The following is a 14,633-nucleotide window of genomic DNA, read 5'->3' as shown; positions in this document are numbered from 1 at the left end:
CGACTTTCATTTCTACCCTGAATGATAGTCGATAAATGCTGTTCGCCTTAAGCACATCGATCTGAGCTATAACGGACCTGATCTTTTCTTGTCCTTTTCTTACCTGATCACATCTTATCCTTTCTAGCCCTATCTTATCTTATCCCTTTTACATTTTCTTACCTTTCCTCTTTTTTTCTTACATTTTCTTATTAAGGCCTGAGCAGCAGTTGTGAATAATCACCAAATGAATAATCGGTACTTACGTGTATCATGACCATTTTGAAATTAATGGTAATTTCTGGTGATTTTTACACGTTGTACTAAAGAACTCCTCCTGAATTAACTTCAGATTTGGTCGGTTCTATCTAAAGAGCATTATGATTATATGATCTTTATCCTTATCTTTATTTATTTATATTTTAAAAACTACTTTATTTTTGTGTGACTTTTATGCACCAATGCTCCAAGACAAATTCCTTGTACGTGTAAAAACTTACTTGGCAATAAACCCAATTCTGATTCTGATTCTAATTCCTCCTCCAAATTAAAACTAATCAAATAAAATTTTATAATCACTTGACCATCAAACCTTCACCACAGAGCCCCAAAATACCAAGAGATAAACCAGGAAGAGAGTCACAATGGGATCTGCTTGCAGTGTTCATTTTTTCTTCTCTTTTCATTTCTATTCTATTCTATTTTTAGAGTTTGTTGAGCTCCACAACAGAAGTCAGATTTATTATATTTGGGTGGAGGCAGAAAATATCTAAAACCATCAAAGTAGATGAACTGAGCCTTTAATTTAATGTTAATTTAACACCTTTATATCTCCTCAGCCGGTTTCCTCATCATGTTGACTCCGCAGAGGTTGTGTCTGTCAACCCAAAGTCCACGCGTCATCCTGGGACGCTGTGATGTCAGTAACCCCGCTCAGCAGTGGGCATGGTTGGGCGGAGCCAGGCTGATCCACAATCAGTCCTCCAGGTGTCTGTGGGCCGACCCCAGCCCCCACCTGCCACTCCACACCCGCCTTGCCAATCTCAGCAACTGCAGCAGAGCGCCGGCGTGGAGCTGCTACAACAAGCAGGGAGCGCTTGGATTGGCTGACACGCAGCTATACCTGAAGAAACTGGGAGCGCGGGTGGTGATTGGAGGAAACCTGCAGACCTCAGAGTGGAGGAAGTATGACGTCGACTCAGGAGGGAACCAGCTGATGACATCATTATGCCCACGATCAGGTCTGACAACCAGAACCACCCTAAAACTGATAGCATGCTAACACACTAAACTAAGATGATAAACATTATACCTGCTAAAGATCAGCCTCCCTCCACAGGAAGTGTTGTACAGTCAGAGACTGAGGATGACTCTACTTATACGGAATTCCCTCACATTGTTGCTGCTGTCTGTTAGTTCGCTCAGTCTGACAGGAAGAACGTCAGCAGTGTTCTTCCTGTCAGAGTCTCAGCCAACATCTCACATCTCACTCAGCACTGAGCTGCAATGTCCAAACCTCTTGAAACTACTGCTCACATACTTCTCTTTTGGCTTTCTTCACTTATTCTGGAGATTGATTCTGAACTCATCAACTACACCAAGTTGAGAATTTCAATGAGAATAACTCACAATGTCAATGCTAACATGATGATGTTTAGCACAATATTCGCCATGTGTCACCATTAGCATGTTAGCATGCTAACATGCTCACAATGTCAACTTACAACTTTATCACTGATTTTGGTCAAACGGGATCATATTTTATGGGGAAAATATGTTCTGCCTTCATTCCACTAAGTCCCAATGTAGCTGCTATTAGCATGCAACAGAACAAGGCTCGGCAGCCTCCCAGTCATCACGGCCGGACCAGGACCAAACACAGCCTCAGAGAGGGACAGAGGCAAGTTTGACGACAGTGATTTATGGAGTTTCCTGATCCTGGGGTGCCAGGAACCAAACAAAAAAAACACCTCTGTTGATCAAACTGTCATCTGTCTGCATAAGATGCTGTATTCGATTCTGGTCTGGTCGTGCTGTTCACTGGGAGCTCCCAGAGTCAGCTAATAGGACCGCTACAGCTGCTTGATGGGGGGACGTAACTGCAGGTTGAAAAATGTTGTTGTTGCCATATCAGACAATTACTTTTCTCTTTATGTTTCAGACACAACCACCATCTTTTATTCATCCACTCATAAACCACTGGGAGTCTCCAGCACCGTCTACACCCCCAGAAGTCCTGCTATGACTGTCACCAATGAACAATTATCAAATACAGTAAAAACCCACCGGACCACCAGACAAGTCACCACCTCAGAGATCCACCACTCAATAACTAATGGAGCCTCAACATATGTGAACGACATCACCAAACCTCAAACCAGGAGGTCAGAGACAATAGACTTCAGTCCTGATGTTTCAGTCACAGAGCTGTCAGCTTTAAACGGCAGCCATATTACCTCCTCGAGTCCGGCTGTGTCCACAACTGAGAGATTCACTGACATTTCAAAGATTTCGTCAGTTAAAAATATCCCTCAGCTCAGGACTGAAGCTGAGACGACAACAGCAGACCAAGAAATTTCCACCGCATCCCCCTTCTCGATTGGAAATGACCCTGAATCCACAGCCGTGTCTCTGGTTTCCTACACAGCTTCCTTAGAACCAAAGATGAGTGACACGACTGATCCCCTGGTCCTGTCTGAAGTCCAATCTGAGGTTAAGTCTGAGGTAACGTCTGAGGTAATGTCCACTGATACAGTTGGTTTATCTGCTGTTTTTTACACAGAGTTAAACCAACATACAATCTATACAACACATTCAACTACGGATGAGCAGATACTACACAATCAGACCTACCTTCCACCTGCATCCACTACAACTACACCTCCTCCTACAACTTCTCATGGGACTTCAACAGCAGATATGACTGTTCAATCCATCATGGAGACAGATCCACCATCGACCCCTCATGTCCTGCCTACGATTTCCAAAATTTCAACCACAGTTGCCTCGACAATGCCGGTGTCTACAGTTCATCCAGAAACCTCAGCCAGTGGCACGACTAAAGGTTCTCCACCAACATCTCCAACAGCTGGGGTGATGTCTACAGGAAGGATCACCAACTCAACTTCAACGGTCCCACCTACAAGTCCAACAATAACTCATGTAACCACAACCAAACCCACAACCACCCCTGTAACCACGACCGCATCCATTACAACCACAGCAACCACTGCAGTCATCTTAACCATCCCCCCTTCAACCACGACCATGACATCAACCATCAGAACCACTCCAACCACCACCACAACCAGTACATCACCACCTGCAACTACAACAACAACCAGAGCAACCACAGCTCCTCCACCGACTACGACTACACCTCAAACCACTACTTCAGGATTAACCACCACAATACCTGTAAGTATTCCTTTACATTTACAAAACTGTTCTATACCAGTTGTGAACCGTCACCTGTTCTGAAGCCTCCAGTTGGGCTTTATGGTAGTCTCCATGTTGGTGTTTAGCAGCCAGCAGCGGTGACGTACTGCAAGTTGAGCTGTTCTCATTGGCTGCTCTTGGCTTCAACTCATCCATAACAGGGAACAATGGCAGTTTGCCTGGTCACACACAATCTCGTATTCTATATAAACACCATAATATGGGACCATTATTTACTAAATGAACATCATGCTGTATGGAAGAAGACTGAAACTAGAGACATGGACCATGAACTCACCAGGAAACTGTTTATTGATAAAATAAAGTGGCTCATTTCTCCATGAGACTGAATACTGTCAGTCTTTCATTGCAGCCAATGGAGCTCCCCCTGCTGGCCATTACACAGAATGTAGGTTTAAGACACTTCACAGACCCAGAAGCTCCATCATATATACTGTCAATGATCTATACCACATATCACAGTATTTATAGCTTAAACATGTTTGCAATGCAACTTAAAAATGCCAAAAACCCAGATCCTAGCAGATCCTCACGTCTACATGACTGAGCCCTTCCTCTCTAAAATCTCTTTCTACTGGGGTTTAAAATGTCCATCCTAAACATTTATAAAAGGAAACCTTACAGCTTACCTTATTACCTTATTTTCCATCAGTTATCATAAATAGTTTCCAATTAATTTTCTGTCAATGGATTAATCACAAAGAGGTGGGAAGTAAATAAGTACAAATACTTTTGTAGTTATTTCAGGTATCACTTTTACAACAGTATCTGAGTATCTGAACTATATCTACTGCTCACATTTTCAGATCAGGCTTGTTACTTTAGTTTTAAAGCATTTGATTGGAATTATTAGTTATTATTTGTATTTGACATCATTGTAGAGCTTCCAAACATCAAGGCTGCTGTGTATCATTGCAAACGTATCATGATGAAAAAAGCTACAAAAGAAGCTTCTTGCCTTCCCGGTCCATAAGCAAGGCACTGAACCATCACCTGTTCCCCACAGACAGCATTTGTAATCTAAAGTTTTGTTTTGGAGAAAAGTCCAGGTCCTGTAGATCCAATAAGAATTTGAAGTCGCTCTTTGATCATTTGTGAACGTTTCTATTATTAGAGCCTCATTCTGGCGCTGGCTCTAAGCCTGCTTCCTGATTGGATAACTCTTATCCAACCATAACAATAGTTGTTTCTGCTCTGATTGATGGAGCTCGGTTTGATGGTAAAGGTCGTCAGAGAAAGTCCGAGGCAGGCAGGAAGGAAGCAGGGTGGGGTGGGCAGAGAGTCTCTGCCTCCGAGCACAGTGCAGTCAAAGTTTAAAGATCGATGTATCCCTCTGAGAGAAAAGAGTCCGCATGATTTGATAAATGTGAATATTGACTATGAGAAAGACATCGCCAAAATGTCTCTGATCTGTGGGAGGATCAAGGTGATGAAGACACCAGTCACCTGCTCAGACTCCATCAGCTGAACTGATGCTGCAAGCTGTGAGGCTGAGGATGTAGATGTGGACTGGAACGAGACACTTTCACACAAACTGAGCCAAACTGATGGATAATTAGATGGATACATGTTTTTATAAATTTCCATGATCGATATGTCAGCTCATGCAGGAATGTTCCACGTTTCTTTTTTACTGATTGAATGGACGGATTTAAATCCGAGGCCGCCATGTTCAGATGTTTGATACTTGCTTTGTTTTGGAGCGTGAACAAGGTAAGTTAACAGAGCTGTCTCACTTTGACAGGAATGTATACATTTTATGTGATATTTGATTTAAATGCACAATATAAAGATTCTTACCAGTAATGCAACCAGCAGCAGCAGAAACATGTGCATTACATCCTCAATCTCCTGTTCTTGGATGTGTAATTGTACGCACAGCACACACAGCAGTAATATGTAGGTATAAATATACTACCATATCAATATATTATACAAAGTATAATAGAATACGGACATAATGACAGGAGTACAGTGGTTTTCTCAGTTTGGACTCTCATTTACGGTCTGCTGTTTAGGGGTTAAAGAGGATGAGAGGACCTAACACTGATACATTGACGTCAGTGATAGTTATTGTGTGAAAAGTTTGTTGTTATGACAAAATGGTTTCACGTTATAATGAGATATTTTAACCTTATTCAGACACAGACTTGTCATGGTGGCTCAGAGGTATTGTTATAATTGGATAACTTATATTGTTATAATGGGATATCTTATATTGTTATAACGTCATAATGTATATTGTTATAACGTCATAACGTATATTGTTATAATGTCATAACGTATATTGTTATAACAGAATAACTTATATTGTTATAACATGATAACGTATATTGTTATAACAGGATAACTTATATTGTTATAACATGATAACGTATATTGTTATAACCGGATAAATGATATTGTATAACGTATGTTGTTATACTGGAATAACTTTTATTTTTAGAACAGGATAACTTAAATTGTTATAACTGTGTAACTTATATTGTTATAAGGAGATAACTTAAATTGTTATAACTGCATAACTTGAATTGTTATAACTGGATAACTTAAATTGTTATAACTGGATAACGTATATATTGTTATAAATGGATATCTTATATTGTTATAATGTGATAACTTATATTGTTGTAATGTGATAACTTACATTGTTATAACGGGTTAACTTAAATTGTTAGATTGGGATAACTTATATTGTTCTAACAGGATAACTTAAATTGTGAAATGGGATAACTTAAATTGTTCTAACAGGATAACTTAAATTGTGAAATGGGATAACTTAAATTGTTATAATGGGATAACTTATATTGTTATAACTGGATAACTTATATTATTATAACTGGATAACTTATATTGTTATAACGCGATAACTTATATAGTTGTAATGGGATAACTTCTTCTATAATTATTGTGATGTCACTTCCTGTTTCAGGTCCAGTCTACCGAGGCTTCCAGCTGCTCTGCAAACTTCACAGAAATCAGCTCCAGCTCAGATTCTGTTGTAGTGAAGTTGACCAGTGCTGGTCTGTCCTGTAACTTCACCCTGGTTACTGAAGAGAAATACAGGGCTGACTGTGACCCATATGGAGAGTCCAGAAACACCTTCGTCTGCCAGATCCTGGGTCTGGAACCTGGGACTTTGTACCATTTAACAGTGATTTCCAAGAAGGATGGAGAGAGGAGCAAAGCGTCAGTGCGCACAGGTAAGTCTCTATACCTACTACATTTATCTATAATAAATCTATAAACATATTGATTATTTAGTTATCCTTAATTCTTTGCCCCAAACTGCCCCTTTAAATACTTATAGCTTAAAATGGAAGATTATATAATATATATAGATGAGACTGTTGATCTCCAGAGGTGTTGCAGCAACACCAGGTCGGGAACAAATTAAACAAGTTAAAAATCAATAATTGACTGTCAAGCTGAATGTCTGAAAGAGACGACACAACAGAATGTTTTTAAAACTCTAAAACTACGGTTTCTTTTACATTCAGAGTGAAAACATTTGCAAGGCTGCATTTTAAGTATTACTGTATATATTGTATGTATTGTTCTTCTCAGGGGAATTACAGACACCTGTTGGTCACATAAATCATGTGACACTTTTGGTAGGAAGGTGTATTACGTTGTGTGCATCCTTGTGTCCAACTCCTAGAAAATCAAACATAGTTACTAAGGTTCAGAACTTTTATTCTGGACTCTTCCTTCTGGAACTTCTAGAAGGAGTTCAGTTATTATATGCAGCAGACTACGCAAGTCTTACTTTAAAGGTTCCAAAGGATGTGACGTTTTTTTGCTCCCGAGTGCCTTCTCTCTCCGCTTCCATACAGTGTCAACAGTGTGCAACACTAGCTAACATTAGCTTATAAATCGCCAAATAGCTTCCCCAGCTAATGTGATCCATGATACTAACTTATGTATTCTGACAAACTGTTGATTTTAGCCAACAATAAATTATGTAGCGGTACAAAGCTAATGATTAGCGATGCAAGGCTGGAGCACCCAGCTAGCTTACTGTAGCCTGAGCTATATGTGTGAGGATGGATCCTGAATATACGAGGGGCCTCTGACCCTGGTTTGGACCTGCAGCTGCGTGTTGAAATCCTCTGTATATCCTTTAGCACACAGTCAAGGCCGCAGCCTTGTCAGAGAGCCCTGATCTCTCTAACAATGGTCTTCATCCCGCCTCAAGTGTTTGTTCCCAGAAACACCAGAGCCACTTCCCTCCTCACATTGTCTCTGCAGCAGCGGATGTTTTTATTGCACACAAAGATTAGAAAACAGCAAAGAATGCCTGTACCTATATGATTACATCAGATCATATTAAAGCTACTGCAAACACTGATAAATTGATGGCACAAATATGATGTGAGAGAATAATGAAAGCTCATTAAAGTTATAGAACAGTGTCTGTATATCATGATCTGGGTGGTGTTACAGGCAGACATATTGAGCTGCCAACAGGAAGCAGTGAAGGCTCCTGTGGGAGGAAACCATTATTAAGAATGGGTCAGGGTTCAGAACTGAGTTGTGGGGGTTGTTCTCCTCGTCCTGCCCCACCCTGTGTGTTTTTTTTCTGTTTCCTGTCCGGACTCACAGCAGCTCTGTGGAAAGGTTTCATTCTTTAAGCAGCTAAAACAATTGAATCAACCTCCTCCATCAAACACAGGACGCACAGATGAGGAAGAGGAGGGACGTTCTTCAGTTCTATGGACGTTGAAATCAACACAACTTTTCTCTAAATTCAACCAATCGATGTTTCCTCCAAATACATTGATCCAAACATCACCAGACTTCTGAGATTTTAATCTCTGGAACAACTTATCTTTGACTTTCATGAATTATACAACAACAAATGTTTTGCAAAAAAGCCTAAAAGATAAAAACTTGGTCCTCAGACCTTCATCGGCTCATTCTGTCTGAACTGTTCCTGAAACATTGTCTTAATAAAGTTATATTAAATTTTTTTCAATTCAATTTTATTTGTATAGCGCCAATTCATAACAGAAGTTATCTCAGGACACTTTTCAAATAGAGCAGGTCTAGACCGAACTCTTTAAAACATTAATTACAGAGACCCAACAGTACCACCATGAGCAAGCACTTGGCGACAAGGGCAAGGAAAAACTGCCTGTTAAAAGGCAGAAACCTAGGACAGATCCTCCGGCTCTAGGTGGGTGGTCATCTGTCTCGACCAGTTGGGGTGAGAGAGAGAGAGAGAGAGAGAGAGAGAGAGAGGCGGAGAGAGAGAGAGAGAGAGAGAGAGAGACAGACAGACAGGTGCACAGCAACAACAGTATTGGCAATGGCAATCTAGCAGGACCATGGCAGGAGGCTCCACCAGGATCGACAAGAACCTGCAAGACGAGAAAGCACAAGAACTCCGGGGAAGAAGTAACATGCATTAATGAGACATGAATGAGTGCAGAAAGAGAGAGGAAGGGAGGAGCTCAGTGCACCATGGGAAATCCCCCGATAGTCTAGGCCTATAGCAGCATAACTAAGGGATGGTTCAGGACTCACTTGATCCAGCCCTAACTATAAGCTTTATCAAAGAGGAATGTCTTAAGCCTACTCTTGAATGTGGTGAGGGTGTCTGCCTCCCGAACCACAACTGGAAGCTGGTTCCACAGGAGAGGAGCTTGGTAACTGAAGGCTCTGGCTCCTGTTCTACTTTTAGAGACTATAGGAACCACAAGTAGCCCAGCATTCAGAGAACGTAGTGTTCTAGTGGGGTAATAGGGTACTATGAGCTCTTTAAGATATGAAGGGGCCTGACCATGAAGAGCTTTATAGGTGAGGAGGAGGATTTTAAATTCTATTCTACATTTTACAGGGAGCCAATGCAGAGAAGCTAGTACAGGAGAGATGTGATCTCTTTTTCTAGTTCCTGTCAGTACTCGTGCTGCAGCGTTCTGAATTAATTGGAGCGTTTTAATGGACTTATTGGGGCAACCTGATAATAAAGAGTTGCAGTAATCCAGCCTTGAAGTAACAAATGCATGGATTAGTTTTTCTGCATCTGTCTGTGATAGTATGTGTCTAATTTTTCTAATATTACGTAAATGAAAGAAGGCAGTCCTAGATGTCTGCTTTATGTGGGAGTTAAATGACAAATCCTGATCAAAGATAACTCCAAGATTCCTGACAGTGGTGCTAGAGGCCAAGTTAATGCCATCTAGAGTAACTATATCTTTAGACAGTGAGTGTCTAAGGTTTTTGGGGCCAAGAACAAGAATTTCGTTTTTTTCTGAGTTTAACATCAGAAAATTGCAGGTCATCCAGGATTTTATGTCATTAAGACATGTTTGTAATTTAGATAATTGATTAATTTCATTGGGTTTGATTGATAGATATAACTGCATATCATCTGCATAACAGTGAAAGTTAATGGAGTGATTCCTAATAATGTTGCCTAAAGGGAGCATATATAAAGTAAATAGTATTGGTCCAAGTACAGAACCTTGTGGAACTCCATGACTAACTGTAGTATTTATTGAAGATTCATTGTTAACATGTACAAACTGCGAGCGATCTGATAAATATGACTTAAACCAGCTTAGTGCGGTTCCTTTAATGCCAATTTGATGCTCAAGTCTCTGTAAAAGAATATTATGGTCAATAGTGTCAAATGCAGCACTAAGATCTAATAATACAAGTACAGAGACAAGTTCATTGTCAGAAGCAGTCAGAAGGTCATTATTAACTTAAACCAGAGCTGTCTCTGTGCTATGATGAACTCTAAATCCTGACTGAAAATCCTCAAATAAACTATTGTTATGTAGAAAGTCACACAACTCTTTGGCGACTACTTTCTCCAGAATCTTAGAGAGGAAGGGGAGGTTAGAAATCGGTCTATAGTTGGCTAAAACCCCTGGGTCAAGAGTGGGCTTTTTAAGAAGGGGTTTAATTACAGCTACTTTAAAGGACTGTGGTACATATCCTGATAATAAAGAAAGATTAATCATATCCAGTAAAGAAGTGCCAATTAAGGGAACAACTTCTTTACTTCTTTATATAAGGTGAGTTTAGGTGATGGACAGTACTGACTGTAGTAAAGTATTGACTGTACCTGAGTACTGTGTCTGTACCTGGGTACTGTGACTGTATCTGAGTACTGTGTCTGTACCTGAGTACTGTGACTGTACTGTAAACCTGTAAACGGTACTGTTATTAGGAGCATTTGGAACTCGTAATACCCTTTGTACTGTCATTATAAACAGGTGAATACTTTATATTATCACAGTCTAGACCTCTATCTGAACTCTGATCCCCTTCCTCTGTCCTTTCTCAGACCCGGTGGGTCCGGCTCTTCTGGATGTTGAGCTGGATCAAGTTCAGACTCAGTATAAGAGCCAGTCTGTGGTCCACAGCGGGTCTTCAGGTCTGCGGGTGTCCTGGTCTCGTTCTGCCGGTCACGTGGACTGGTACGATGTGACTCTGGAGGATGGCAGCTCCGGGTCCACCCGCAGAACGAGAATCATGGGCTCTGCAGCCCCCCAGTCTGGCTTCAGCTCCCTGGTCCCAGGAACCCAGTACAACGTCAGCGTGGTGGCTACAGCTGGGAACCAGACCGCTCCACCTGTCTACACCTCAGCTGCTACAGGTATGTAGTCCTCTTCACCACAACCAGACCAGGACCCCTAAATGAGGTCCTGTGTTCATGTCCCACTGTAACCATGGAAACCACCGTTTAGAGATGGGTCAAAGATAAAAGAGACATTTACACAGACACATCTTAAGTTATCTAATGTTAGCAACACACTAGCTAGTCTACAGTAATTGTTAGCTAGCTAGCTTTAATTTTGCTAACATTAGTTATCTGATGTAACTAGGTAGCTAACAAATGTTGTCGATTACCGAGATAGTTAGCTAGTGTTTTGCCAACCTTAGTTTAATAAGAACGGGCTAGGCTTTGTGTCCCTCCTGCAGCTCCATCGTCTGTCCGGGGCCTCCAAGTGGCACCCTCAGCCTCGCGTAGCCTTACCGTTTCCTGGCAGGTTGGTCCGGGCAGGATGGAAGGCTTCAGGGTTCTGCTGGTGGACCAGGATGGGGTTCTGCTGAAGAACGTCACTCTACAAAACACTGTGACCTCCGTTCAGCTGGACAGCCTGCGTCCCGGGACCCCATACACCGTCACCGTGGTAACAGAGGCTGTCGGCCTGCAGAGCTCCACCTCCAAACAAGCGGTCACAGGTAGATATAATGGGATGTTTTTAACATCACTTCTTCCAGTTCTGAAGAGGTTACAGAAGAAGATGATATTCAGTCTCCCGTTCAAACAAAGATGGCCGCCAGATGTTTTGTTTTAAGTTCTTGATGAAAATAAAGATAAATAAAATCAATAACAGATAAATAAAATCATTAACAGAACGTGTCTCATCCTCCACAGTCCCAGCAGTCGTATCAGATCTGAGGCTGGACCACAACGGCAGCTCAGACTGCCTGCAGGCCTCCTGGGTGTCCCCTGAAGGGGGTGTGGACTTTTACTCTGTCACCCTGACGGCTCTGGGGTCGACCCCCAGGAGCGCCGCCTTGCCCCCCAACATGACCCAAGTGGTCTTCGAGGGTCTGACCCCCGGTCGCAGCTACCAGCTGAGTGTCAGGACCACATCTGGAGGGCAGAGCTCAGAGACCAGGACCAGCGGACAGACAGGTATCAGACCAGGTTCCTTCAGGTTCAGTTCGAAAATATCTTTGTGGACAACCGAAGAACTACAACTCCCAGGGTGCATTTCACAAACAGACAGCCAATCACAGAACTTCATATTCTTCTGGATCAATATGATGTTTTGAATGTGTGTTTGAAGGTGCGACTCCATAGCAACAGCAGCAGAGGTTTATGGGTATTGTAATATTTAGAGACATTAACTGACAAATAAATTAATTTTAGATTATTCAAACCTAAATAGGGTTTATTACAACTCTGTTTTAGATGTTTATAGCAGTAGTCATAGTAGTATTACTGATGTACTTAAGTGTTCTACATCAACAGCTAATGTTTTGCTGGCATTAGCTAACTTGAGATGTGACTTGACTGTCTTTCAATTCAATTCAATTCAATTCAATTTTATTTGTATAGCGCCAATTCATAACAGAAGTTATCTCAGGACACTTTTCAAATAGAGCAGGTCTAGACCGAACTCTTTAACATTAATTACAGAGACCCAACAGTACCACCATGAGCAAGCACTTTCCAACACAGATAGGACATAGCATATCCATGCACAGGAAAGGAGGAAGTTGCCTGAGGTTCTGCTCAACTGTGATTGGAGCACAGAGCAGAAAGGGGAAGGGCGTGCCTCTATATGAACTACATAAACAAAGATGACCATCAGAGAGAAGACTGGATATTTCTATATAGTTATTCTTAATGTCAGATTCGTCTTAAAATCAATAAAACGAGGCAGTAGAAACACAACCACCTTTGTCCGCCAGAATCAACATACAGTGAAGGTTTCTGTAGCTTTAATTTGAGAAATATTATCATGTTTTCTGCAAAACTCTCTTTTCATTAAACAAAAGAAGCCAAAGTTGTCAAATGTTGCAAAATTATTATTTAAATCTTTCAGTACCAGAAGTCAGTTTAACTTTCAGTGATTGTTCCTGGTCTTATCCTGTTTCAGTCCCTGAGCGGGTTTCGGATCTTGTCATGTTGCCTCTCAGCAATGGCAGGACACTGAGGGTGAGCTGGTCGCCCCCCAGAGGCCAGTGGGAGAACTACAGCATCCTGCTGAGGAACAGTTCTTCGGTTCTGGTGAACCAGACCATCAGTAAAGTGAGCAGACAGCACACGTTCTCTGTCCAAAGCCTCGGGCTTGTGCCGGGGCGACTCTATGGGGCGGAGGTCACTGTTCACAGCAGCATTCTGGGTAACACGGCGCACTGCCACGGACGACTGGGTCAGTTAACATTTAAACCTTCTGTTATCTAACTCAAAGAGAAGTCCAGTGTAGGTCAGTCATAGACAGAGTTTTTTGTGTATGACTTTAATGTACAGTTATAGTTAAAATAGCTCAAAGTTATGGATAAACAGTTAAAATAATTAGTTAAAATAGCAGTCAGAATAGGTAGCTTAGCATTAAAGTAATAGACAGTTAAAGAATAGTTAGCATTAAAGTCATGGACATTATTTCTTTAAATGAAAATAAGAAAACAAAATAGAAACATTTTTTTATTATTAATAATTATCGTCCCTCTAGCACCTCGTCCCGTGCAGCGGATGGTCGTCCGTCACACTGATGAAACCACTCTGAGCATTGTGTGGAATCGACCTGTCGGCGAATGGGACGGCTTCACTGTGGTCCTCGGACAGGCGGACCCTGCCACCATCGTGGCTCAGAGGACCCTCTCCTGGGAAGCCACAGAGTGCACCTTCAACATCCTCACCCCAGGACGCCTGTACACCGTCATGGTGATGACCAACAGTGGCAACCTGTCCAGCTCTGCCTCTGTGACTGCACAGACCGGTTAGTCTGATTTATCTACACTAACATTTGTTCTACTAAAGATGGTAAAAATTATATAATTAAGATTATATTTTATGTATAATAAAATGGTCAACCAATAGAGATTATACCATAATAATATTAATAGTAAGCTAAAGAATAGTTAGCTTAGCATTAAAGTAATGGACAGTTAAAGAATAATTAGCTTAGTATTAAAGCTGCAGCGTTTGCGGACAGTCTTGCTGTGAAGCTCGGTGCAGAAACAAAGATGGAGTCAGTGGCCTCTGTGTCTGTTGTGGTTCCTCTCAGCTCCGGCTCCAGTCACCAGGCTGCAGGTCTCTAATGGGGGCAGCACCGACAGCCTGCAGGCACGATGGGAACGAGCCTCCGGAGATCTGGACTCTTACCGAGTCCTGCTGGTCCATGATAGCAGCATCATTAAGAACCAGAGCGTGGAGGCTGACACCACCAGCATCAGCTTCTTCGCCCTGAGACCCGGAGCTCTGTATCGGGTGGTGGTGACCACTGTCAGAGCTGGACAGATCTCCAGACAGACTGTCGCAGAGGGACGCACTGGTAAGATGATCTCCGTACGTTAAACATATCCATATGTTATGAGTGCGTAAAAACAGTTTGTCTAAACAGTTTGTTTAACTTCTCTGTACGTTATGAGCGCTTAATAACAGTTTGTTTAACATCTCCGTATGTTATGAGCGCGTAATAACAGTTTGTCTAAACAGT

The 14,633-nt window shown here is 41.7% G+C and overlaps 2 protein-coding genes across 6 annotated transcripts in view; one reads left to right on the top strand and one right to left on the bottom strand.

Annotated features, from left to right (window-relative positions):
- LOC127352651 (uncharacterized) overlaps positions 1-10,109 on the bottom strand; it is a 221,359-nt gene extending 211,250 nt beyond the window's left edge. For all 4 annotated transcript variants that reach the window (XR_007881148.1, XR_007881150.1, XR_007881149.1 and 1 more), the window contains exon 1: positions 9,016-10,109. Coding sequence is in view for 1 of the 4 variants with exons in the window: in XM_051381218.1 (XP_051237178.1) it covers positions 9,016-9,872 (857 nt within the window). In the remaining 3 variants the exon portion in view is untranslated. The remainder of the gene's footprint in view (positions 1-9,015) is intronic.
- Positions 1-14,633, top strand: part of LOC127352638 (receptor-type tyrosine-protein phosphatase beta) — a 30,452-nt gene that overhangs the window by 1,656 nt on the left and 14,163 nt on the right. Inside the window, exons 2-10 of one of the 2 annotated variants that reach the window (XM_051381186.1) lie at positions 819-1,220; positions 2,141-3,396; positions 6,371-6,641; positions 10,739-11,050; positions 11,377-11,640; positions 11,837-12,100; positions 13,071-13,346; positions 13,647-13,913; positions 14,202-14,468. In XM_051381186.1, the coding sequence (XP_051237146.1) occupies positions 819-1,220; positions 2,141-3,396; positions 6,371-6,641; positions 10,739-11,050; positions 11,377-11,640; positions 11,837-12,100; positions 13,071-13,346; positions 13,647-13,913; positions 14,202-14,468 (3,579 nt within the window). Of the gene's footprint in view, positions 1-818; positions 1,221-2,140; positions 3,397-4,770; positions 5,152-6,370; positions 6,642-10,738; positions 11,051-11,376; positions 11,641-11,836; positions 12,101-13,070; positions 13,347-13,646; positions 13,914-14,201; positions 14,469-14,633 lie in introns of those variants that run through there. The other variant, XM_051381187.1, reaches the window with a different exon arrangement.

Source organism: Dicentrarchus labrax, unplaced genomic scaffold (genome assembly GCF_905237075.1).
Source record: "Dicentrarchus labrax unplaced genomic scaffold, dlabrax2021, whole genome shotgun sequence".
NCBI lineage: Eukaryota > Metazoa > Chordata > Actinopteri > Moronidae > Dicentrarchus > Dicentrarchus labrax.
This window is presented reverse-complemented; position numbering and strand designations above follow the sequence as displayed.